Genomic DNA, 25,878 nt, shown 5'->3' on the forward strand with positions numbered 1-25,878 from the left:
TGCTGGGGCACCTACGGGGCGCGGCGCCCACTCGAGCCCCGCCGTTCCCTCGACGGCCTCGCCCGTGGCCGGGGGCGCCCGCGCTTCCCGCGGCCCTCGCTGGGGGCCGGTCCGGCGCTGCCGCCGCCCCTCCCTCAGCGCCTGGACGGGCGGCCCGGCCAGGCCAGGTAGAGCCGCTGCCCGCGGCGGGGCGGCGGCTCGGGGCGGGCTGCGAGGGCGGGCCGGGGCGGAGCGCACAGACGGCCGGCGCCGGGACAGCCGCGCTACGGGTAGCGGCGGTGTGCGTGGGGCGGCTTCGTACAGGGGCCGCCGAGCCGAGCGGTGAGTGTCGGGTGCTCCGCGGGCTGGGGAGGTGAGGCGAGGTGCGGGTAAAGCCCGCCACGGCACCTTCCTCCTGCTTATCCCGTTTTGGGATGGGGGAGGACAGCGGCAGCATCGGGCGGCTTCACCCTCCTGGTGACGCGCGGAGCGGGGGCCGTGACTCTTGCGGCGCTGTGATTCTGGGCTGGTTCTCTGCAGCCGCACCCGCGGGGAAGGGATCGGGGGGCGCAGGGGCTTCAACTCCGGCCCGCCCTGAGCGCTGGGGGACGCCGGGCACTAACAGTGGCCGGGGAGCTGGGTGTCTGCAGCAGAAACAAGCTGGAAACTGCCGGAACAGGGTCCGTGCTGCCGAGGGAACCCGCTCTCCTCGAGAGGTCTGGTGCGCAGGGCTAGAAAGTACTCGCGGTGTTTTGAAATAGACGTCTCAAAACAAGTATTCATCGTACCGGCATGTAAAAAGGGCTAATGTATTAAAATGCAAATATGCATGTGTACTCGGCGATGCTGTTGCGTGTTTCCTGTTTACCATGTTAATTAGAAGTTGTAAGGCAGAACTTCGCCAAGAGTAATCCAGGGCAGTGTTTGACCCAGTAATGCTCAGTGAGTGATGCAGTGACTTTTATACTTCTGGGAATTTTAGCCCAAAACACAACCCAAATATTTACTGAATTTCATTAATGAGAAATGTAAGACAACTTATACCTTTGAAACCATTCTCCCAGTAGGGAGAGAAAGTTAAACTCCCCACTCTTGTTTTTCTGAGGAAAATTTTGACTGTGAAGTTTGACCCCAGTCTTGCAGGCACCAGGATGCTTTTCTGTAACATTTTGGGTGACGTTAACTAATTGTGCAAAATTTTGAGATTTGGGATATATAAAGCTGCCATTATAAAGTAAGATGAGCACACGTGCAAACAAATGCAGGCAAAAATGTACAGAAGTATCAAGTCCTAATTGTTTTTCAAGGGTTTTGCTGTTCTTCTTTTTTTGAGAGCTAGAATTGTTCAGTAAACTGTTTTGTTTCCAGTCACTATGTCCTTTTAATTTAGAGGTAGTCGTAGAACAAAAAAATGTATTTTAGAAACAATTTTGACATTAACCAAATGTTTGTTTGTTTTTGTAGTCCACCTCACACCTTCCAGATTCTTCCAGAGAAGAGAATAAAAAGAAACCCGTTTTGGAAAGACTTGGAAATTTGTTTGGTACAGGGAAGAGGAAAAATGTCAAAAGTTCACTAGAACACACTTCACGTCACAAGGGTGAGAGGTCAGGTTCTCCTCACGGGGCGCAGGCAGTCTACTGTAGGCACTTCAGAGAAGGACACGAAGCTCCTCAAGTAGAGAAACAAGTGAGAAACATAAGTGCCCTTCCTGAGGCACAGGAATATAATTTCAGTGGGGAAGTGAGACCTCTGTATCACGATACGATTTCAGAATGGAGCAGTAGGGGAGTCTCTTCTGACAGCGAGTGGTCAGCAGATTGGAGCGGCAGCAGCGAAACCATTAAAAACTCCTTCTGTGAGAGCAGCCTGAATGTGGAAACGCTGGGGCTGGAGAAAGAATCCGTCACAGATATAAATAATTCCACAACTCCAGATTTCATACAGAGCTTGAGAAATCTGTCTAGTGAAGACTTAGAAAAGAGTATCTTAAGTCACAAGCAGCTTGTGAACACGTGGGTGTCTGAGGAGCCTGGGCATGCAAAACCAAAGGATTTGCCATACGAGTTGGAATCTGCAGCGAGTGAGCACGCATATTCTGCTAGAGTGTTAACTGTTGATATCTATCTAAGAAAAACAGAGGAGCTCCTTAATGAACCCGTGACTCTTAAATCGGAAGAAAATTGCAGTGATTTGGACACAATGGATAAAAAATCTGCTAGTAAAAGATCTGGAAAACGGAGAAAGTCTCAATCATCTGGCGACATTCCAAATGGAGAGAGAAACCAGTCTGAGAATACTGCAAGGGAAGAATCTGGTTTTGAGGATGATGCCCATTCTGAGGTGTTTTCAGACAAGATAATAAACTCTGAACGGAAAGTGAGGTCTCTTCAACAGACTCCTGAAAGAAATTCCTCTTCCTCAGGTAGCAATCAGGACCTAAAAGTTGGATCTGCTCACAAAGCGGCATCTAAAGCTGAAGCTGACAAGGGCAAGCAGCAGATCTCAAACACAGGCTCTGCGAGGAGAAGATCATATAAAAAGAATCAGTCGGATACTGTACCCATTTCCCCTACTGGTTTGAAGGGTCCGGTGAAAGATTACTCTTCAAAAAGGCAACCTTTAGCATCGCCAGAGACTAACCCAGTGACAAAAAGAACTTCAGTGGAGAAGGGAGCTATACCTGTGGCTTTTGGGGAAGACAGTTTGGAGTCTCCCAAAGCTTCTTTGGCTGCTAAGACAGAAGACCTGGTGTTTTCTGAAGGCAGAAATGATACCAAGGCAGTAAAGAATGGTAATGGTTCAGATGGAAGAGCTTTCTTGCATACTGATGGAATTAAAAATGGAGACCTGTGTCTGTCAGCTGAGAGACAGACAAATTCTGATTTAGACACCTCGAAGCTGAAGAGTTTGGATTCTTCCAGAACAGTCATGACAAAGATTAGCCTGTAAGTAATAAACCAGTTTATCTTGTTCTTGTGGCTGTAATTTTGCTTGTACCTGTGTTTAGAATTCTATGGAAACACTAGCTGTGTATCTGTTATCTGTCTAAATTGTTTGCAGTTAAAAATTGTTTGCCCTTAAAAAATATGTTACCATAACTAAAGCTACCACTTAACAAGCACTGTAGTCTACATGTATTAGAAAAATAATAAATTTTTATTTTTTTAAAAATTGATAGGGAAGGTCTTTGTCACATCCACTATATGGAATAATTTAACATGTATAAAAACTGCTCAGTCATTATCGTTGTGGATCAGATTAATTCATCTGTCATTGACCTTAATTAATTTTTTTCTCATCAAATCAGAATGTGAAGATTTTTTATGTGAAAATCGTTTAAATTAGACATGTATTCAAGTTTTCTATGAAACAGCCTAAGTTCTGCTGTTATTTTATGAAGAAATGTAGCATGCAATGTAAAACTTGATTGTTCAAATGATATGATAGATCACATTCCAAAGTTTTGAATACATACAGCTGCTTTCTTAAGTATGTGCAGGGTGAATCACTTAAATTTTGATGCATGTGAATAACATCAGATATTTGCAGAATGATGCATATATTAGTTTTCAGTTTTTGATTTTACACTTGAAGAAGCTGTCTCTGTCAAAGAGGCGGTCAGAGCTTCACTTAGGATTGTAAAGAAGCAGCTGTGTTTATAAAGTTCACTGTTATCACCAGTTGAGGCCAGTGATTGATTACTGGGGTACTGTTGCATTCTCATCTACAGGCAATGATTTGTTTGCATTATTCACTTCTGTTGTTTGGTTGCCACGGCTGTGGGCTGTGTGCTGTTGCACTCCTCGTTCTGACATGTTCAGTTGTAGGTGTGGGGGCACTCTGAATCCTGTAGGGCCACCTGAGGTACACTGAGTGTTGATAATTGTCCTTGTGTTAGAGGGATGGGAAGGTTCAGCATGATGGTTTAAGAGACACGTCTGTTTGCAATTATGCTTCCCACATCTGAGAAGCACAGGAGCAATTTCCTTTGCACAATTTGTAATACTCTACACCTGAGTCCTTAATTTGTTACTTAAGTTTGAAAAGCCTAGTACTGAAAGTTAAACTGTGGCGTTTTTGTACTGGGTGATGCCTTGCCATCTGGCAGTATAGATCACAAATCTTAAACTCTTGAGTTTGTATCTTCGCAGCTTCAAAGGAAAGGTAGCTTTCATATTGTTTTTTTCTGTGTATCTCCTGGGCTTGCTGTACAGTGAATTATCTTTTACTGTACTCATAAGTAACAGACAAGTGTCCTGTCTGAAAGACCAAATTTTAACAATAAACAACCTGTTCTATTTCATCTCTTTTTGTGGGGTGTGTGACACAGTGACTTGGCTTTATCTGCTGCTATAGGAACTTTAGTCTTGGGTGGGGACTGCCGTGTTGCCTGCAAGGTTTCTGATGTGTCTGATAGCTGTCATAGCACAGCACCACACCATTTCCTTAGCCAGAATTACATGCTCTGGTTATCTGGTATTATTTAGAGTCATTCATTAGAACATATGAACTATAAACCTGGATGGGTATTTAGGTGCTGTAAAATGGGAAGGGGAAAGATGGTGCCATTACTAGAAGATGGTGTGTTTTTATTCTCCTGTTATCAGTGTGAACAGATAAATTTTTCATTTTCAAAGGTCAAAAAGGTTTTTTTAATAGTTCACATTAATTCCTTTCTGATTGAAAAATACCCGTTTACTTAGAGATTCCTGGGCCCCTTGTAAGATGGATTTTATATAATACAAGTAGTTCTCCCTTAAAAATGCATGATATCTCTTACTAATGACGTTGTGCCATTCCCAGTTCTGGGAATCAGGTTTCTTTTGGAAGCAATTTCAAAACAGGTTAGGTTCTCTAGTCACCTCCAGAAATGCAGGCTTCCTGTAAATAAAGATAGCATTTTCCCTCTTTTCTCTATTTATGTCTGTGTATTGGACAACTTGAAAGTCACAGGATACTTTGCTTCTAGCTTTTAAAAGGGAAACCTGTCAGATTTGAGTCTAAAATGAGGTTGATGGTAAATCTTAATTGGCAAATAAAACCTCAGGCAGCAGTCACTTTGATGTGCTTAGCGGAAAACTTGGCTTCAGTTGTCATACTTTATGTTCAGGCATGGTTTTGTAGTTGCTTTACATTTAAGCTCACTTGTTGAATTATTCTTCTATTTTCACATGCCATTTTTCTTTGCTCACCTCAATCTGATATTTTGGCATCAGTGTTTTTTTGGCACCACTTGCAAGCTTGATGGGTGACTCACCTTCCATTTTTGACTGTTGGGAGAGGTTTTACTGCTTGCTTCCACAGTTTAGCTGCAAGGTGTAACCACAGAGAAGGACATTGGTATTTCTCTTGTGCCTGCTTGTTCCTGGTGTTGCAGATCAGTAGGAATGAGCCACACTGGACTCTTTGTAAGAAAGTGTTTGTGCTGTTTTTTCCCCATACAAGATGGAAGGCTTAAAGGACATTCAAACAACATTTCCTTTTAAACATGCTTGGAGACCCAGTTCTTGCAATTAGGTGCATCTTTTGGCTGTATTTAGAACCTGTATTTTGTAGTGTGGAAAAAGGTGTAATGAAAAGATTAGAAGAGGCCAGCTGTAGTGAGTGGAGCTGCAGGGCTGAGCTTTCTCATGCTCTTTGGTCTCAGCTGTTTGGCTGCTGCTGCTGTGCAGAAGTACTGCAGAATACAAAATACAAAGTGTTGAAGTGGTTGTTTCTGCATAAATTTGCAAAGCTTGAAACTATACCTTTGAGGGGTGAGCTTTTCATTTAAAAGAGGTTTTAGATGTGGCTGATAAGTATCACTGTTAGCCCTTAAACTTGCTTGTGTCAGGGCATACAGAGAGACACAGATTTTTATGGGGAAATGCATGTTATGTTGAAATAAATGCATGTACTATTGCAAGTGATGGGCTGACAAAGGGTGGTATGGGAATGCATTTGTTAAGATAATTGGGCCATTAGTGTTATCTCTTGAAAATACAGGTAAAAGAAAAGGATAAGTACATTTTTCTTCTGATCAGAAAGGATATGAAAGATCCTGGTGAGGAGGAAATTGAGCACATGTCAGTAGTGCATCATTGTACCAGGTGAAGGCTCCATAGGCAGGAGCATAGCCAGCAGGTCTTGGTGCTCATGGGCTACATCTGGGTCACTCTCTTGAGTTGCAGCTCTTCCTCCTCTTCCAACTCTCTTCTGGTGTAAGAGAGATGTTCCCAAATCGGAATGAGTCCAGCAGTGAGCCATTAAAGAAGGTGACAGCTCTGGAGCAAAGCTTGTATGAGGAGAAGCCGAAGCAGCTTGGTTTCTTCAGCTGAGAGAAGAGAAGGATGCAGATAAACCTCTGTCATCTCTCACTACCTATAGAGAAGGCAGAGCCAGATTTGTCCCTGAGATGTTAAGGGACAGCAGCCACAGCTGCAAGTTGTAGCAGTGAAGCTTTAATGGGATATAAGACAAAAATAATTCACAGCAACAGTGGCTGCCCTGCTGCAGTTCTTCATGAGGAAGGTTGTGAGATCTTGACCCTTGAAGTTATTCAAAACTTGGTCAAGCAAAGCTGTCAGGAACTTGATCTGACTTTGAAGCTGTCCCTGTTTTGAGTAGGAAGTTAGGCTAGCTGATCTTCAGAAGTCCCTCGCAACTCATAGTCATTTTCCAAAGAGAAAAGTCAGAAAATAATTTAACTTTTAAAAGTTTAGGAAAATCCAGTTGTAGTTCAAATGAAAAGTAGTGCCTCAATATATTTAATTTTATTCTCTGTGATAGTTCCCTTCATACCTTCCCTCTTTCAGGAACATTTTGGTTTTCTGTTTTTCCTTAAGTTTTCCAAGTGTGTTTTATTAGCACCCATCTGAAGTATGGCCAGTGGATTTTAAGTTTGCTATTTCCTCTTTTATTGATCATGCATTTTTCATAATTCTTCATAAAGTTCTGAACTAGCTTGAGTAGGCTGGTAGGTAGAGGGAGCAGTGTTGGGAGGTCTTCTCTGAAATCACATGATGACAAGAAGGACCTGGAACTGTGGATCAAATCCAGAGCAGGGCACAAAGTTGATAAGAGGACTAAAACACTTTCCCTATGGAGACAGGCTCAAAGAGTTGGGGCTTCACAGGGAAGAGAAGATTGCACAGAAACCTCCTAAAAACCTTCCAGTATCTGAAGGTGGGGGTCTACAGGGAAGCTGAAAAGGAGCTCTTTGCCAGGAACTGTAGTGATAGGACAGGGAGTACTGGGTACAAACTGAGAGACAGGAAATTTATGCTGGATATTAGGAAGAAACTTTTTACTGTGAGGGTGGTGAGACACTACGAAAGGTTGCCTGGGGAGCTTGAAGATGCTCCAACCCTGGCAGTGCTCAAAGCCGGGTTGGAAAAGCCTTTGAGCAACCTGGTCTAGTGGGAGGTGTCCCTGCCCATGCAGGGCAGTAGAGGTTAGATGATCTTTTAAGATCCATTGCAGCCTCTTATGATTCTATGATTTTTAACAGTTGCTCCCTGTATAGATTTGTAGATAACTATTTTTGAATCTTCCTGTTATTTCAGTAAGTTTGTTCCTCATGGTATTCCCAAGAAATAAATCTTGTACAAGGAGAGTCTTGCATTAAAAGGGTTTAATTTCTTACTTGGGATGGAACACTTGAGGAAGAGGGGAATGGATCTCATATTTTGGGTTGTTCCTATATCTCACACCTCTTTCTTGGGCTGAACAGCTGTCTGAGAACTTAGTGAACACAGTTTGTGTAGGTAAAAGAAGAAGAAAGCACTTAAATGCCAGAATCATCCATTGATTGGTAGAGCATTTGGGACCCTGGAGATTGCTGCAAGCTATTTTCTTTTCATCTCCCACCTTTGTCAGTTTTCATGTAGGCAGTTTCTACGTGTCCTCCTACTGCTGTGTCCCCAGGTTCCTCTCTGGAGAGCAGGACTGTCTTGGAAGTGATGGTGGGCTCCTTGACACTCCTTAGATCCAACTGATTAATTTTTAAGCCATCTGCCTTGCATCTTCACAGCTGTGCATACTGTACAGTATGTAGCAGCAAGTTACATGGATCAAATAATTTTTTCTAGTTGTAGGTATTCAGAGAAAAGAGCTTGAAACACTCAGCTGTGCCTTCTGCCATAGCACAGGAGTACTGTGTGCATGTACTTGTATGTGCCTCTCTGTCCACTCTGATAGAAACGATTTGTGTTTCCAAATTCAATTCTTGTAAAATTATTAGGCTTAGTTTACGCAGTTTAAATTGTTAGCTAAGTTTACATGAAAGAAGTGGAAGAGTCCTCACATGTGGTGTTTGCTTAGCCAAGGTGGTGATGCAATGCTTGGGGACAGCTGACATTTTCTGCACTCATGAGAGTGGAAGAGTTTCCAATTTGAGGTTGCTTCTGCAGTGTAGGTGGAAAAGCTGCAAAGAATCTGGTCAGATGTCTTCAAAACTCAGTGGAGAGAATATGTAAATGTTAACCAGCTCATTATCACCTTAATGAATTGGGATTTGTTTTCTAAACTCTGTAGGGAATTGCATGTTTATAATTTATTCTGCCTATTCAGTACTAAATGTTAATGTCTGTCAGTCATAAGTAGTTGAGTTCTCTGCCTCAATTGCAGATGCTGTAAGTTGCTGTGTTTATTTTACTAACCTTAAAGAACTAAGTACATGTTTGAAATGCATATTCCTTATTTAGTGTCCTAATTTTTTAAATCCATATAGTTACTCTCTTTTAGTTGATTCCTTTTGAGATATCAAAATTTGAATTAAGTCTGTGGTTTATAATTCTACTTTTTGTTGTTTTGAAAATTGTTACAAGCCTGTTCAGTATTAATTAAAAGATGTCATTCTGTGTCACTTTGCCTCCTGCAGTCCAGCCAAACCGAAGAACATAGAGCTGAATTTTAAAACACCTACGAATCAAGACAGTTTAGAAAGTGAGCAGGACACTCTTGAAAAATCAGTTAATAAAACTAACAGCAACATTGCCAACAAAATTTCCTTGTTTGAAAACAAATGTGCTAGCCAGAGCCAGAGACCTACTGACATCCCTGCTTCAAAAAATAATGCTGTACCAAGCACATTTGTTGGCAGAGCAAAGCTGAAATTTGGAAAACAACCTAAAGAAAATGAGCAGCCTGATAAAACATTAAATAAGCAAAGCAGTCGCCAGAAGTTATTTGAGAATGGGACACTGGAGAAAGAAAGCACTGCAGAGTTCAAAGGCAAAAATGGAGAAATCTTTACCTCTTATGAGGATATTGGGAAGACAACAGAACTTAAAGTAAAAGCTGCCATATCCCTTTTTAACCAAAGCAGCAAAAGTGATGCTGGTGGTATTTCTCTGAAGCAACCAGAATCAGAATTAACCACAGCAAAGAAAGAAAATTCACCTTTTAAACTGCCTTTGCACTCACCTGTAAAAACTGAAAATGCTAGAGATCCTTTCTGCCAAAGAAATTGCACAAGCTCAGAATTCCATAGAAATGAAGAAAAAGTGCTGCCAAACACAGAGGCTTTATCACCGTGCAATGATGATAAATATCCTCTACCATCTCAGGTGTCCAGATCAGAATTTAAGAAGATGGAAAATGGAGACAAAAAGGTAAAGCCAGGAGATTTGAACTTTGCACCACTGCAGTATGATGACAGTAATCAAGACAGTGTATTGGAGTCAGAGCACAACAACAACACACAAAAGAGCCCAGGGGAAACCTGTAATGGATCTGCTGAAGACGACAGCATTTTTGATTCCCCATCTGACATGAAGAAGTTTGCTGAAACAATAAAAAACTTGGACAGCTCAGTTTGTTTACCCCAGAAAAAGAAGAGGTCAAAGCTTCCCAAGTCTCCAGCGCCCCACTTTGCAATGCCTCCCATTCATGAAGACAACTTGGAGAAAGTATTTGATCCTAGTGTGTTTACTTTTGGTTTGGGACTGAGGAGGGAAAAAACACAGGATCTGTTACCAGCACAACAAATTAAAATGCAAAGCCTGGAAACAATAGCCAAAGTCAGGCCCAAGCGTGCATCAGCAGAGCAAAGTATCATATTCAAAGCTCTGCAGCCATGTCGAGAGGAACCTGTCTTTGCTCAGGAAATAAATGGGAAAGAGAACATTGACTGTACAGATGGTGAAATTAAGAGATCACGGCTTGAAAAAAGCTCCCTCTTCTCGAGCTTGCTGTCTTCTAAAGAAAAGTTTTTTGGCTCTTCTGTCGCTTCAGTAAATAACACAACAGCTTTTGCAACTGACTCCTCGGGGATGCCTCCTTTACAACAGGATGTTTCTGGGCCATTCATCATGCCTCAAAAATCTGAGGTAATAAAGATCATTCAGGAAGTGGAACAATGTTTGCTGACCTGCTGAATGACTGTTAATTTTGATTTTGCAATTCAGTCTCTTTCAGATGTGAAGTTTCCAAGTTTTGTGGAGAAGTACCTGCAAGCAGATAGTGCCAAAAAAGAACTAAGTTTACAAATGCCCAACTATGGCAATCCTGAGAAAAGTTTTTCGAGCTGGTTAGGAACAAGCAGATACGAATCAAATGTCCCCCCTGGTTTATTAGATGTGGATGTAAGTATTGTGCTTTTAAAAAGCTGCCTGCAAAGTTATCCAGCTTTTATGATTTTGATAGACAATGTGCATATATTGTTTTGTTTCCCCTCTTTGGGATATGTATATATGACAAATACATTGAGGTGAACTTAGGTATGGTACCAGTTTTATCTGAAAAGGAAAATGAGACTTTTTGCAAATATGAATGGAAAGCATTTTTTGAATATGTCTTCATACTTGATTTTGTATTATATTGAAACAAATCTTATGCTAACTTCAATTTTTTTATTGCAAATTAGTAGAATGCTTTCTGTGAACTTCAGAAAGCCTCTGTTGAAGTAACCTTTCTTCTCTTCCAACAAGACATTCAGCCATTGTACAGTTAAATAAGTAACAGAGCAATTTTTTTTTAGCTCTCTATTGTATTCCCATGTATTGGCAGAAAAATATATATATTCTTTAATAATATTGTTATGACTGGATAGTAGTGATTATTGAAAGTGCTGCTACAGTGTAGGGCTGTCTCTAGGTCTGATTACAAGCATCTGTTCTTCATGACTGAAGACAGACCTATGTTTTTCCCTCAAAGCAACTTTAATATGGAATATATTTGTAATTTCTGTTTTTAAAATAATGACTCAATTTCCTGTAGTATTTGCTATTTCTGTTAGTGTAAGCCCTGATTGTGACCTGAGAGGAGAACTATAAGCAGGAGATCTAAAAACCATGTGAAGAAATATGTTTTCTAAGGTTTAATGTAGCCACATGAACAGGACCTGTAGAATTGAAGTGGCATGTAAGAAGTTTGAGAAATACTTTCCAAAGCTAATGGTAATCTGCTATAGCAGTTCTAAAAGGAGCTCCTTTCTTTGTCACCTTGCAGGAGACAACCATCCATGGTACCTTAGAGTTCTGAGAATGTAGATTCTTCTTTTATGGGAAGTTTTCTTAATTAGAGTGGAGATGAAAATTAGGGGGTTATTTACAGTAGTGTAGATTTATGTTACCAATTAAAGAGGCTTTCTTATTCTGTTGGTCCTGCTTGGATTTAAAAACTTGAATTTAAAGCTAAGTGCCTAGCATTGTATTAGTTTGTTTTTTGCTGCTTACACTGTTTTTCTTGAGTGGGTTTCAATTTTGCAGTAGAATGTGGAGGTCTGATACAGCAGTGGAGTGTGTACATACCTAAGACTTTAGGCTTCATACCTAACCCTTTAGGCTTCAAAGGGTTTCTGGATTTCTGTGGCACTGCTGCTGACTGAAATGTTTTGCTCAAGTTCAGAATCAGAAATGTTTCTGTGAGGTGTACCTGCTGTGCATCTTCCACTGACTAAGAAAATGGTGATGCAATGGCTAGTGGGTGATGTGAAGGAAGCAGTAAGGGCAGCCCAAAACAATGACTTTGGCATTCCTCAAAACACAGAACAAGTTTTAACTGGAATTGAAGCGCAGGCTAAAAAATCAGTCATGCTTCAACATGTCTTGATGATGCCTACAAAAACCTGGTGGTGGTTAAGAAGTGCCTTGCGACCACTGCCTGCTCTGCATGTTAACTACCATGTTCTCTTTAATTCCTTGCATGTGTTGCTGGTTGCCTCTTTAGGGGCAGGATCTGTTTTTGTCTTTTTGTTTGTGTGAATCATTCCTAGAAGAGCAGGACCCTGTCCCAGAATGAACACTCCTATCCTTGCTAGGAAACCAAACACATAATTTCAATGCTTGCTTTATTGGTTTGAAGGTGACGTGATGCAACCACAACTTTCCCATATATTCTATATCATACAATTTACTGCTGACTTCAGCATTGTTTTAGATTTTGTATACCTCCATGTTTTAGTTGTTCTGAATATTTTTAGTTTATCACTTAGTGCTCAGTCTCATGCTCTTTGAGGAAACTTGTTACAAAATTGATTATGCTAGTTAGCTCATACATGTATGTACCATCATGCATCCTCAGTATTTTCATGTATTTCTTAAAAATACACTGTGCTTTATGGCTTGACATTTTTAGACATTTCAACTCATCATTATTATTGTACAGCATGTATCAGTGGCAGCTTTTAAAGCAGTCTCTTGGTATTGAAGTCCTGGGCTATGTAGGAACATTATCAGGATGATTTTAAAGCATTTCAGATCTGAGGTTAGTCAACTTCAGTGAGATGATAATTCAGAGTTTTTAAAAAGTGTATAAATTTATGCATTTGTGACAAGATGGTGCTCTGCAAGGGGTAGTAGAGATTGAAGTGGTAAGTAGGTATAGTTAAAAGGTTACCAATCTTTTACTATTCAGAGTATTTTTTATTTTGTTCTACTAGCCCTTTTTCTATACCTGAGTATCTTTATTGAAAATGCTTTTGACTTTGTGGGGTTTTTTTTGTGATTTTTTTTTCTCTTCTCACTGTCTATTAGACACTTCCAAGAAATGGACAAAGTAAAATCAATCCCAGACCTGGCAAGGTAAGATCAATTTAAATAGTTTTAGTGTTCCTTTCTATATTTAAAGCTTAGGAAGGTAGAATTATATGTTACTGGTGTGTTTTTCTGTTTTGTTGGATTTTTTTTAACACAGCTGGTGATATACTGTGACTCAGAGTGTCAGAAAGCTGGCATTGAAGTTTTCCATGACGTTCCAGATTGCAGTTCTTGGGTTCTGTCACCAACAATTTTAGTTAAAGTCATCAGAGGATGGTAAGACATCAATTTTTACTTTTTATGCAAAGATTTTTACTCTGTCCAAGAATGTTTTGAAGCAGAACTGGCATGTGATTCACAGTAAGTCTGGCTTGTAACAATGCAGAGCTGTGAGCAAGAAATAGGGCATTTTACCTCTGCAGCAGGAAGTTCTGAGCTGGAAAACCTATTTCACTGACTAATTGAGTGAGTGTCAGCATCTGGCAGGGTGCGAGATGTCACCAGGCATAGGTTTGGGATGAAATGACAGATTCTGTTCATGCCCTTCAATTCCTCTGGTCATTAGGGATTCTTGCCTAGTATTTGGATTGGGCTAAAAGGCTAGAGAATAAGTTTAAAGCTAGCTCTTACATAATTATGTCATGACCAAAGGAATAGGATGGTGCTGTAGAGATAATTGACTGTTTCTCTGACAAAAGGAGGGATTTTGCTCTAAAAGCTGTATTGCCCAAGAGTAATTCAAAGCAAGTTCATCTCCTGCTTTCTTCATAGCATCAACAGAGGGGCCATTAGCATTGTGGCTAGCACAGCAAGTTGTGCTATGGCCAGGCTATAATGCAGTCAAATAGCAGGTTCTCAAAAGTAATTATCTGATAGTGAGGTGCAGACACAAGGGCTAGCCACAGTAGGAGGTACTGGGAAGCAAACTGATTGCTGTTTAGCTTCAGAAAGCTGGAACAAAAACCTTTTGATCTCTGTAAACCAGGTTGTCTTTGCTAGCATGGTCTAGAGGGACTGGGTCTGAGGTTTTTCCTCTTTCCATTGAGAGCCTGAGCGAAGGATTTGTATTTGCAGATGGATAAAGTTCTTATTTAGTTATTTATTCTGTTCTGCCATTAAAAATGAAATTGTCCTTGTCTCCTGAGCAGTCTTATCATCCTCTGGAACATCTACCTCAGCTCCTGTGGAACTCCAGGCTGTTGTTCACAGGATCCAAGCAACTTGTCTGTTAATACACGATGCAGCAGTCTGCAGTGTCATTGTTTTCTCTAATGTACAAATTGGTTCTGATTAGTATCTCATACAATAAGTCTGGTGTTCAGAGATAGTAGTCTTTGCTGCCCCAAATCATCAGTTTTATAAGGTGGAGGAGTTTTTTGTGAAAGTACAATTTAACAGTAGACATTTTTGTTTTTATCATTGTTTTCAAAGTATCATAGAGACTGAAAATGGCTTGAATCAGCTGTGTTGGGTAAATAAGGTGTATTGGGGAAATGGCAAGGGTTTGGAAACTGTACTGTGTATGAAACGGTTTGTTAAGTGGGATCATGATTTTTGCCAATCACACTTGATAAAGCACCATGAAAAATTAGATTTCTAAAATTTTATTTTAAGCTGGATACTCTATGAAAAACCAAATTTTGAAGGCCCCTCTATTCCATTGGAAGAAGGAGAGTTGGAACTCACAGATATTTGGGGTGCAGGTGCTTCTGAAGAGCAAAGTGACTGCACATCTCAAAAGCCTGCAGTAATTGGTTCAATAAAACATGTTGTTAAGGCAAGTAATACAAGTAAAAATTTTTTTAATAGATCTTGATGTATAGTGATGTTTTATACTGCTAGAGCATGTGATTGGTCTATTAGGACACAAGTGTAACATGAGCTACAAGTGCATGAAACAATATTCTATGTTGAATTTCCTGTTTAACCAGAAAATGCATGTGGGGGCTTCTGTGCAGTGGGGCTTGTGGTAACATCAAGAGGAAGGACGGGGCAGGAACAGAACTTGGTGGGCTTTATTAGAATAGCCACCAAAATGCTGCATTCAGCATATGCTTTGTAGTCTGGTCAGTGTCAGCATCCCAGAAAATCACCAATAATTTGGTATTTTCAAAATAGGGCTTTTTCTATTTTTCCAATACCAAATTTGCACTCAATACAGACTTCATTGTGAAACACCAAACTTTGGTTTGCCTGGAATGGGCAAACTTACCAGTGAGTTTCACATGATGGAACATCTTTTCTATGCACTTTTAACCTACCATTAAGTAGTTGCAATTGCAGGTTACCAAAACAAGCACAAGCCATAAGGTTATTTGAGTAGGAAAGGAAAAAGGAGGTATATTGCTTGTAACTACAATTCTTGTTTAAGTTGCAGTTCTCTTCAAGGATGGCTTGTTTAGTATTATCTTAGGATTTAATTTGCTAGAGGAGATGTTAACTGATGAAAGAAGATGCATTCCTGCCTAGATGGCAGAAAGTAAACAATGTAAATGCTGATTAGAGATTGACTGACTGTCTTGCTTCAAACAGAGACAGGCAAACTGGCTTAGCTATACTTTTATTATAGGCATCTAATAGCAGTAGCAATTGACAAGGGGGGGAAACAATTTAAAATAAACAGGTGTTTAAAAACTGATTTAGTTATGCACAGTAATTATAGAACTCCCAGCACAGATCAAGTGATTATGGCAATCTTCATTTTTCAGGATTACAGGGTTTGCCGAATTGATTTGTATACAGAGCCTGAAGGGTTAGGAATCGTGACTTCCTTTTTTGATGACACTGAAGAAACAGGGGTGTTTGGAACCACTCAGAAGACTTGTTCTATTAAAGTGCATTGGGGCATGTAAGTATGCAGCTCTGTATGAATGTGGAGTGTGATGACAGGAATTTGGTTTAAACCATTGGTTACACCTGTCAGACTCGTGAACAGGCTATATTTATTCTACTCCTATACTTTGGCAGTCTATTTGTTGACAGTAGAGTTAGTACATCACTGTAATGCTTCACTCTTGGGGAGTCTGACCTAGAATGTTTTGTTGGAGCTAGATTTTCTTCTGCTTGCGTGTAGTAAATACTGAATAACCCTTGTGTATTTGTAGCCAAGGAATGAGTTTGCCTCTTCTGCTTTTTCTCATTCAGCCAAACTTAACATAAGTGAGGGTGGGGAATGGATTGTTATAATAAGACCACATTTCCCACTTGCTTTCTTCTAAACTTGAAATCATCCAAAGAAGAAAATTTTTGAAGTCCTTATAAACTAAGACTTAGTGCTTTAGAGTGTCCACACATGACATTGTTGTACTTCACAGTGCATTTTGATCTGGGCTTTTATGGTGATGTGTAATACAAAGAGGTTATGTCACATGAAAATATCTGGCCATCTGAGTTAGGAGAGTAATATTGTGAACTAAGCAGGCTTTTATGAGAAAGGAGACCTCTAAGGAGCAATTCAGGTGCTGTACCAGTATTAGTTTTCATGTCTTAATAAAGAAACTAGTAAAAAAGTAGTACGGAGAGAAGTATGCAGAAGAGAGAAAGAAGCTTCTTTCAGAAAAAGTGAGACTGGAGCCACTTCCAGTTATCCTGCAGAACTTCTTACTGGGTGTACAGACCTTAGCTCTTATGTTTGGGCACTTACAGCACTTGCCTTGCTGCAAATAGTCTAACTATCAAAAACTGCCTAGCTGAAGGCAAGTGTTACATATCACTTTTTATAGAAATATGTAAAGCAAAGATGTTTCAAATATACCACATGATATACAGACATTTTTGTTGTTAGGCAAAGGATATTTTATCTGAGTAAATATTTACACCTTGATTTGTGGAAAAAAATGAAGCATTTTGGTATGTAGGCAAATTTGAAAATGTCCAAGTAGTTGGTTCTCTGACAGGAAGTTATTTCTGGTGAACTGCAACCTCAATCCAAATTACATGTCTTGCAAGAGTAAGGAAATCAGATATGTTATTTGCAGGTTAATTGTTAATTCACTTCATCTATGTCTCCATTTTATTTCTGTCTCACTTAAAAGCTATCTGTGACCAGTAAAATTACAGGTTTTTTTGGAAGAAGGCAGAGCCTGTGCACATCTGAGTTGTCTTTATTTTGCATTAGTGTAACAGCTTGTTTTACTAAATCCATGTGAGCTCTCGCTGCTTTAATATCTCTCTTGCATTTGTATCCCTGAAGGAAAGCAGACTAATATTTTCCCCAGGAAGTGAAATATACTATTTTTCAACTGTCTTTCTCAGATATCTGTTTATTTGTCCAGTGTAGAAAGAAGTCACTTCCATGAGAAGTTCTGCAGAGGGCTGCTGCTTTTTTGCATGTTGCAGGGTTAGGGGATTTTTTGCCTTTAGTTTACAAGCATGACATAGTTCACTGTGTTGGCAGGTGAGGGAGGTTCTGATTCTGAGTCACCTTGCCATGTGGGTGTGGTTGTATCATCTTAAAGTTTCCCAGTGTTCATGCTTAATTGCTGTTTGTTAAAAGCTGCCAACAAAAATGAGTCAATGCGCCTTTATCTTCTGACTGTACTCTCCTTGTTCTTCCATGTGTGTCAGTTCTTGCAGTGAAGTTAGTCATAGAATCCCTTAGGATGGAAAAGGCCTTGTAAGACCATCCAGTACCACCATTAACCCAACACTGCCAAGGCCACCACCAAACCATGTCCCCAAGCACCACTACTGCACATCTTTTAAATACCTACAAGGATTGTGACTCCACCACTCCCCTGAGCAGCCTGTTACAGTGATTAACAACTCTTTCAGTGAATTATTTTTTCCTAATATCCAGTCTAAACCTCCACAGGTGAAGCTTGAGGCTACTTCCTCTTGTCCAGTCACTGCCTGGCTACAACCTTCTTTCAAGCAGTTGTAAAGAGCAATGAGGTCTCCCCAGAGTCTCATTCTTTCCAGGCTGAGCACCTCCAGCTCCCTCAGCCATTCTTATTAGACTTGTGCTCCAGACCTTTCACCAGCTCCATTGTCCCCTTCTAGACATGATCCAGCCCCTCAATGTCCTTGGTGTAGTGAGGGGCCCAAAACTGATCCTGAAACAGCATTTGAGGTGTGGCATCACCAGTGTTGACTACAGGCGGACAGTCATGCCCTGTTCCTGCTTCCGCACTGTTGCTGACACAGGCCAGGATTCCATTGGCCTTCTTGGCCACCTGGGCACAGCTGGCTCATGTATAACTGCTCTTGACCAGCACCCCCAGGTCTTTTTCTGCCAAGCAGCTTTTCAGCCACCCTTCCCCAGTCCTGAAGCACTGCTTGGGAATGTTGTGACCTGGCACTTTCCCATGTTGAACCTCATCCCATTGGCCTTGGCCCATTCATCCAGATCCCCCTGTGAAGATGTCTTACCTTTCAGCAGATCACCCAACTTCTCCCACCCAGCTTCTTGTCATCTGCAAAACAGCTGAGAGAGCATTCAATCCCCCTCATCCAAATCATTAATATTAAGGTATTAAACAGAATTTACCCCAGTACTGAGCCCTTGGAGGTAACCATGTGTAACCAGCCACAAGCCAAGGGTTTACTGAGTGGTGTGAATATGGGGCACACCATGTATCAAACATTCAGCTGCAGACAGTAATGAAACTAAAGCACCTTGCTTGTTTCTTGGAGCCATGTGTCTGCAATGAAACTATACCAATCTGAGTCAGTTTATATTAGCTTGGAATCTCCCTTTAAAGGGAACAGTGATCTTGTTCCTGAAGTAAGCATATTGTCTTGTTCTTTACTGCTCAGAAATGTTCTGGGGGTTTTATGTCTTACTTTTGTCCCTCTACCCCTCTACTTCTAGATGGCTTCTTTATGAAGAACCTGGTTTCCAGGGAGTCCCTTTAATGTTGGAGCCTGGTGAATATCCTAATTTATTATTCTGGGAGAAGAAGGAAGCCTACATTAGGTCCATGAGACCCTTGAAAATGGTAAACTACTGCTACTACTTATAAGTTAAATGACCTATGTTTATGTGTTAGAAATAATGTATTAAGGTGGTTAGATTTGTCAAGACTTAGAAAAATGTAACTCTTTAAAAAAAAACCTATGATTTTTGGTCTATAAAATTCTTGAACCTACAACATTTGATTTCATCCATCTTTGCCATTAATCTCCCATTTATTTTCACTTGCACTCTTTAAGGAATATTTAATCTTAGTCCTGACTTTTTGCAAAGAATTGATGCCTTGTAGAGACATCTACCAGTGTCTAAGTCATGAACAGCTTAATTTTTTCTTCTTTTTCTTCCTTTAACAGGGTGGTCGCAAAGTTGAATCCAGTGGGGAGCCAAAGGTAAAAGTCAGTATGTGTTGATTGTCCAAAGTTGTTTTACAGCACATGAACTACACATGGGTAGATAAGTATGCTTTGATTGGATACTGATGCTTTACTGGATAGCCCTTTTTTATGTGACCACACCATGAAAATACAACTTCTGTTACATTTCTGCATCCCTCACATGCATAAATGACAGTATTAACAGCAATCCAGATGATGCAGATGGGTAATGAATGCTCAAGCACTCGCCTTGCATCTCTAGTGGAAAGGCCTCTTGTAGAGGAGAGAGAGATCCCGCTAGTTCATTTCGTAATTTTGAATTCTCCCTCTATGTGCCCATGCTAAAGAAACTGTCTGTTGTCAGAATTCATCATCCTCCCTGCAATTTTTCTTTTCCTTCATTTCTACTCCAGGTAATTGTTTATGAGAAGCCTTTCTTTGAAGGAAAGCATGTGGAAATAGAATCGGAGGTCTTTATGCTTGATGACAAAGAATCAGAAGACAAGACAAGACTTCCACTTACATCAGTGGGATCCATGAAAGTACTGGGAGGAGTGTAAGTGTGGAAAAGTGGTATTTATCCTCCAGCTGAAGTAGTAACTCCATAGGCTGGAAGTTGCAGTGGACAAATCCAGTTCCTGTTTATTTTGTTTTTGTAATTTTTGGGTTGAGGTATACACCAGGGTTAAATTTGAAATTCACAGCAAAAGAATAAATATTACATGTCTATATCTGCTCCATGAAAACGTGGAGTGTCACTTGTCTATTTTCATGTTCAGACTCTGTTGTTGTTGTTGTTCAGCTGGGTTGCTTACGAGAAGCCTGGGTTTGAAGGCCACCAGTACCTGCTGGAAGAAGGAGCGTATCGGGATTGGGCAGACTGGGGTGGCTACGATGAGGAGGTGCAGTCCCTGCGACCAATTGTTGGTGTAAGTTCCAAGAAGACACAGCAGGCATCTCCTGAGTGCTCTGAGATGTCATGTGGCACTTTCCTTATGGTGCTCCTCTTTGTTTTAACAGGACTTCACAAGCTCCCATATGATAATGTACAGTGAAAAAGACTTTGGATCAAAGGGTTCCAATATCAACGTGTTAGGTATCATTTCCAATTTGAAAGACACTGGATATGGGCTGAGGACACAGTCTATAAATGTGCTAAGTGGCGTGTAAGTGCTATTTTTATTCATTCCTTCATTTTAGATATGCTGGTCTTCATAGAAATTGATGGTGTTTGCAGCTGTTTTTTGGGACTCTGACTTCTATATGGAGTCTTCAGATAAAACTTTCTGCCCTTGACCACAGAATGTGAAAAGTAAAGTTTTGGTGAATATGTACAGTAAATCATCTTTCTTCTTACAATAAGATAAGATAGTCCCAGGAAGCATTGACTTTCTGATACACAGAGTATGAAAGCATGAGATGAGATTCCATCAAGAGAGGAATAGCTTGTTCTTGTGGCTGCATTTGTTTGAAGCATTTCAACAGCAAAATTGTTATGGAAATAGTTTCCAATTTTAAAACTAATTTCCAGTCTTCTTGCATTTGACCAGAGGTAGATTCCTTCCTCTTGTGTTTTAAATAGAGATAACTTTTACTATGCTCACTAATACCTTCTGATACTAGGGAGAGTAACTGTTCTGAAAATTAACATTGCTTTTGCAGTGGATCCTGTAGGTTTAACAGTGGTTTAGTGCTGTGGTGTTGGTGTTTATTGTTTGTTTGGGGTTTTGTTAAACATAGGGTTCCCAAAAGTCTGTATTAGCCCTGGCCATTTACAAACCACCTTCTAGTGCCATGAGTGCTATCACATGCAGTTGATCAGCTGATAGACTTTGCTGTTTGATTAGTCAAGTCCATCAATTGCAGATTGAGTTTCACAGCCTCGTGGGCCATATCAAATGCTGACAAATTGCTGATCTGCAGGAATCATGTCTGCAAACACACAAAATCAACTGAAGTACCAGAACCAAAAAAGCATGAAATGTACAGTCTGTCTCCCTGCCTGGTATGCATGCAGGTGACTTGCTGGAAGCTCTGCCTTACCCAGCCACGCCCAAAATCTTTCCTGTGTTATCTGTGCTATATCTCTGCAAGTTTTGTCTGGATAAAGGCTGCAGGATCAAGCTCAGTGCATTCCAGAGGAATGCTTTTAATTTCTATATGAATATGGTGTGACAGCAGGTTTTTTTTCTGCCTGGTGGCCTTTGAAGCCACTGTGCTCTTTTGTCTTCTGTAATATGCAAGAGAGATTCCTGGGAAAGAGTCGTCTCTGAAGGTTGGGAAACAAATTGTGGGTTCCCTATCATGCCCTTCATGTAGTTGTTCTAGTAAATGTGTCTGTTGCATCTGAGATAGGAATCATACATGAGTTTGAGTGTTCTAGTAATTAAGAGTGGCTTTAACACTGATGGCAGAGGTGGCTAGAAGTCTTTATGAACAAAACTTGTACTACAGACTCTGCTACCACTTCTGTAATCTCACCTTGTAGACTCTAAAAGATGTAATTTGTAGCAATAAGGTTTTAAAAAATTCAGATGCATTGCTCATAACAGGTGGCTAGCACTCAGCTCTTGAGAGTCTTGCACAACCCCTCTGTTTCCAGAGGAGTTGTGAGTATTTGGGGGTTTTGTGGTGATCTTGTTAAATGTTCAAGTGCCAGAAAGCTTGAATGATCTGTGTGAAGTCATGTTTGGCAGTACAGTGCTTTATTTTAAATATTAACTGTCTGTTCAGGTAGAAGACTTTTTTTATATCTTTCCTTCCAAGAAATCTGTCACGGGGCAATGAATAATCCATTGAGCAATTTCCTGAGCTGTTTAGGTTGTAATGCAGATGATGACATTGTGAACTGTGATAGATTCAATAAAAGCTTGTCATAACATTTTGAAGTAACCTTCCTGGTATTATATTGAAAACACTTAATTAAAATAAGTAAAAAATTTAAGAAGCCCTCAACCTTTCACTGCAATTTTTTAACTACAGGTATCTGGGGTAAGCAGTCTGAGCAGTAAGATAACAGATGATCTGTATTTCCCACATAATTAATTTGATTGCTCTGTAATTTAAAGGATATAGCAAAGAAAAGAAAGCCTGACACTGCAGTGCACAGGTACTGTGGAATGAGTTCTGAGCTCAGCTGCAGCTCTGAATTGTGTTGCTGGGACAGCCCAGCTCTGCATTTGGGGGGGTAATGTTCAATTTTTGGGTACTAGCTGCATTAAAATTTCTAAATTTCTAAATGTTTCTAAACATGTTTCCAAGCAATATTTCCATGTCTTTGCTAAATCCATTGTAAAGACATCCTGAAAAATATATCCCAAGGAGATGAGGATTGACTTCTTGAATAATGAAAATGTTTTGCTTTTGAGCATTTTTCAGATACTGCCAAAACATAAAATTCAAAAATTATTTTTCTGCCATTGGGATGGGAGAAAGCAATCCAGGCTGCCTGGAAATAGGAGGGGCCTTTCTTCTTTTAAGTAGGGTTTGAACTTTACTTTCAAACGGGCAGAATTTGAAGTGGCGGAAAACTGAACTATTTACTAGCAACAGGTAACACCCTTTACAAGTTCAAACAAGTACTAAAATCAAGTGTTGTACTATTTTGATTTCCCCTCTGCTTAAAAACTCCTTCAAGCTTTTATTTATTAGTGATCAAAATCACAGGAACTGCATGTTTGAAATGTGCCTTTTCTTTATCCATAAACACACCAAACTTTTGCCAGAACTCCTGAAGAAGCTCTTGTCTTTTAGTCGATTCCCTTTGAACTTGCTGGAAGAATTTTCCCAGATTTGTTTATTTTATGTAGTCATCTGTTTACTGTGGTTGTGTTATCAGCCTGGTTTTCCCCTAGATTTCAAGTAATTAATCCACAATGTAGATTTGGTTGCTGCTAGAGTATGTATGGATAGTGAGTGATATTAAGGAAATAATTAGGTAATGAGTGGTTCACATACAGAAACCAGAAGATAGTAAATTTAACCTAGATGCACTCAGGAGGGTAACATGAGTGAAACTGGAGACGCAAGGTACAAAAACAAACCTTCACTGGGAGCTGAAAAGGGCAAGTACCCTTGGATACTCCACTGGAGAGCACTTCAAACAAAGCTTTAACTTCTCTGTAGATCTGAACTGACGTTCAGAAAAAAATCTTTAAAGGAGTCATAAAATTAAAGCTTGCAGGTCCCTGGGATACTAAGAATCACAGTCACAAAGGGGCAGGATGAACCCGTTTTCTCTCTCCTATAAATACAATTTTATTACCTCATTCTATCTGTTAATATTGTAAGTCTGCAAGTGCCAGTTAACTTTCTGACCTCCCTCCTAAAGTCAGACAAGGTGAGTCCTGGGCTAACTGAGGGCAAATCTGATTTTTGGTGAGCTACCCATATCTGGATTACTTTCTTGCCTGTACATTCAGGCTCTGTTTGGAGCTGCACTTCCTAGATGTCATACACAGAGGTTTTTGGAGAAAGATTTTCTGTGTGTAATAGTACTGACAATACATAATCAAAGCTTTATGCTGCTTCTGGTTCAGGTGCATGGATGGTGCCCAGGAGGAAAGGTCTCCAGCACCCTCCTGCCAGCAGCCTGGGATGGAGCTGCTGCTCAGCCTCACGAGGGCAGTTTGTGCATCTGGGGGTTACAAAATCTGTTGTGCCAGGAGAGCTCACTCCCTGTGGGGCAGGATGGTTGCTGCCATGCTGCAGAGCAGCACTTCAGATTTTGTTGTGCCTGGCAGCTGGAGTGTGACTCTCTTGCTCAGCTGTGGAGGCAGTATCTTGCTCTCCAGGCCTTTCTGTGAAGTCAGAAGTTGGATTAAGGCAGTGCTCCTTCCTAGGGATAATCTTGAGGTCTGGCAGGTTTAGCTGGTACTGAATTCAGCTGCCTGTGCTTAATGATGTTATTACTACTTTCAGCAGGTTATATGGGCTTCTGAATGAAGTGGAGAAGCACAAGTATTTCACCACTAAGCCCTAACTCTAGGAACTGTCTGACTTGCATAGAAGAGTGGCACTTAATTATTTAAATCCCATTTATTTAAATGTAAACATGTGGAAGTGAGATTCATTGATTACTTCTGCATTCAGGCTTTTAGATGGGGGAAACTAAATAACTGCTATCAAGGGGCTCAGAAGGCTGCTGACATGTCTTACAGTTCATTTTATATCAAAAACACTTGTTTGCATAGATCCCAATTGAGTAAAACTACTGTGCACCATAGCTGTATCCTGGCACTTAGCACTGAAAAATCTAATGAATGCCTGCTGAAGAAATCATTTAAGGAAACCTCATTTTCACTGCTGTTGGCATATGTGATATACAGGTATAGACACACCTGAGACATTTGAACTCTCTGCTCAATTTATTGTACATACCAATGTCTCTTTGATGAATTACTCTGAGGTGATTTTGAAATGGACCTTGAAATATGCCGTAAGTAATGAGTGTGTAACAAGTTGGAATAATTGATTATATCTGAGGCAAACCAAGAGACGTGAATAGTGATGTGTGTGATTCACTGTTTGAATGTTTGCCATGGACAAGTAAAACAAAGTTCATAGTCTTGGCACATACTTGTTGATGCACCTTTATTTCAGTTTGAAGTTATCCCACTTCTTGTATCTGCAGAGACTCTGGCATTTGTACCTGGAGTAAAACTGCAGCTTAGTAGAATCCAATTGATCAACTCACGTAAATTAATGGGGAATTTTGATGTTGAGAGTTACCTTCCCCTGCAGATTTTAAGATCTGTATCATTTTACTGCTTTGTGATATGAAATTTTTGCTAGTGTAGAAACTCAGTAAGTTTCTGAGCCAATTGAAAGTGAATTTTGGCATAACCTAGCATATACTCATTATGCACTACAGTGGCTAAAATTAAAAGCAGGTTGACTCTGAGTAGAAGTTTTTCTGGTAGAATCAGGAACCAGCAAGATGTCCTGATTCCTGCATAAATATGATGAATGAAATGCAGTTGCTACTGTGGTCTGATCTCATATGGGCACTCATAAAACAACCAAACAGATAAAAAAAGAGTTGTAAGTATGGGAAAGCTTGGGAAGTATGACAGTGAAAAGCAAGTCAAGTTCTGCAGGTTATCACAAAATCAAAGGTAGTATAGATGCAGGAAGTGCTTTTTTTGGGCTTTCAGTATGGAACCGGGTGAGAAGAACACTGTAATAGCAGATATATTGAATGTAGTATACTATTCTTAGCAAGACCAACTGATAGCAGATATTTAAGATTGGACCTAAAGACTGCAGGAATAATTGGACATCAGATACATGTAGTGATTTGGTTGCTTTTCCAGTACTTCAAGTGTGTATCATGTCAAAAGTTGAAAGCCTTTCAAAAAGGCATATTCTGACTGAGACAGAAGACTTGATGCAGATCTCTGAGTTTTTGGTCTCTGTCAAGCATGAGATCCAGCTGAGTAGTTACAGTAATAGATTTGCATTTAAATACATTGATCTGGTCAATTTTGTGGTGGTTTTGGTGCTTAGCTTTCAAGGATATTCTTCTTGCTCTCTCTGATTGCTGGTAAGGAACAGTCTCCTCTTGCTTAGCATATTTGCCTCTTGTTGCAGCTCAACATCCTGTTGGGGTGTATATTTGCTTGAACACAACTGAGCTGTAGCTACAGGC

The 25,878-nt window shown here is 40.3% G+C and overlaps 1 protein-coding gene across 1 annotated transcript in view; it reads left to right on the forward strand.

Moving 5' to 3' along the window:
- Positions 1-302: 302 nt before the first annotated feature.
- The window catches only part of CRYBG1 (crystallin beta-gamma domain containing 1), a 43,076-nt gene continuing 17,500 nt past the window's right edge, over positions 303-25,878 (forward strand). Inside the window, exons 1-13 of the mRNA XM_064707099.1 lie at positions 303-321; positions 1,444-2,927; positions 8,843-10,292; positions 10,371-10,547; positions 12,939-12,986; positions 13,099-13,217; positions 14,556-14,718; positions 15,650-15,789; positions 18,754-18,880; positions 19,209-19,244; positions 19,643-19,785; positions 20,032-20,158; positions 20,250-20,395. Of these exons, the coding sequence (XP_064563169.1) occupies positions 2,182-2,927; positions 8,843-10,292; positions 10,371-10,547; positions 12,939-12,986; positions 13,099-13,217; positions 14,556-14,718; positions 15,650-15,789; positions 18,754-18,880; positions 19,209-19,244; positions 19,643-19,785; positions 20,032-20,158; positions 20,250-20,395 (3,422 nt within the window). The 5' untranslated portion in view covers positions 303-321; positions 1,444-2,181. The remainder of the gene's footprint in view (positions 322-1,443; positions 2,928-8,842; positions 10,293-10,370; positions 10,548-12,938; positions 12,987-13,098; positions 13,218-14,555; positions 14,719-15,649; positions 15,790-18,753; positions 18,881-19,208; positions 19,245-19,642; positions 19,786-20,031; positions 20,159-20,249; positions 20,396-25,878) is intronic.

Source organism: Zonotrichia leucophrys, chromosome 3 (assembly GCF_028769735.1).
Source record: "Zonotrichia leucophrys gambelii isolate GWCS_2022_RI chromosome 3, RI_Zleu_2.0, whole genome shotgun sequence".
NCBI lineage: Eukaryota > Metazoa > Chordata > Aves > Passeriformes > Passerellidae > Zonotrichia > Zonotrichia leucophrys.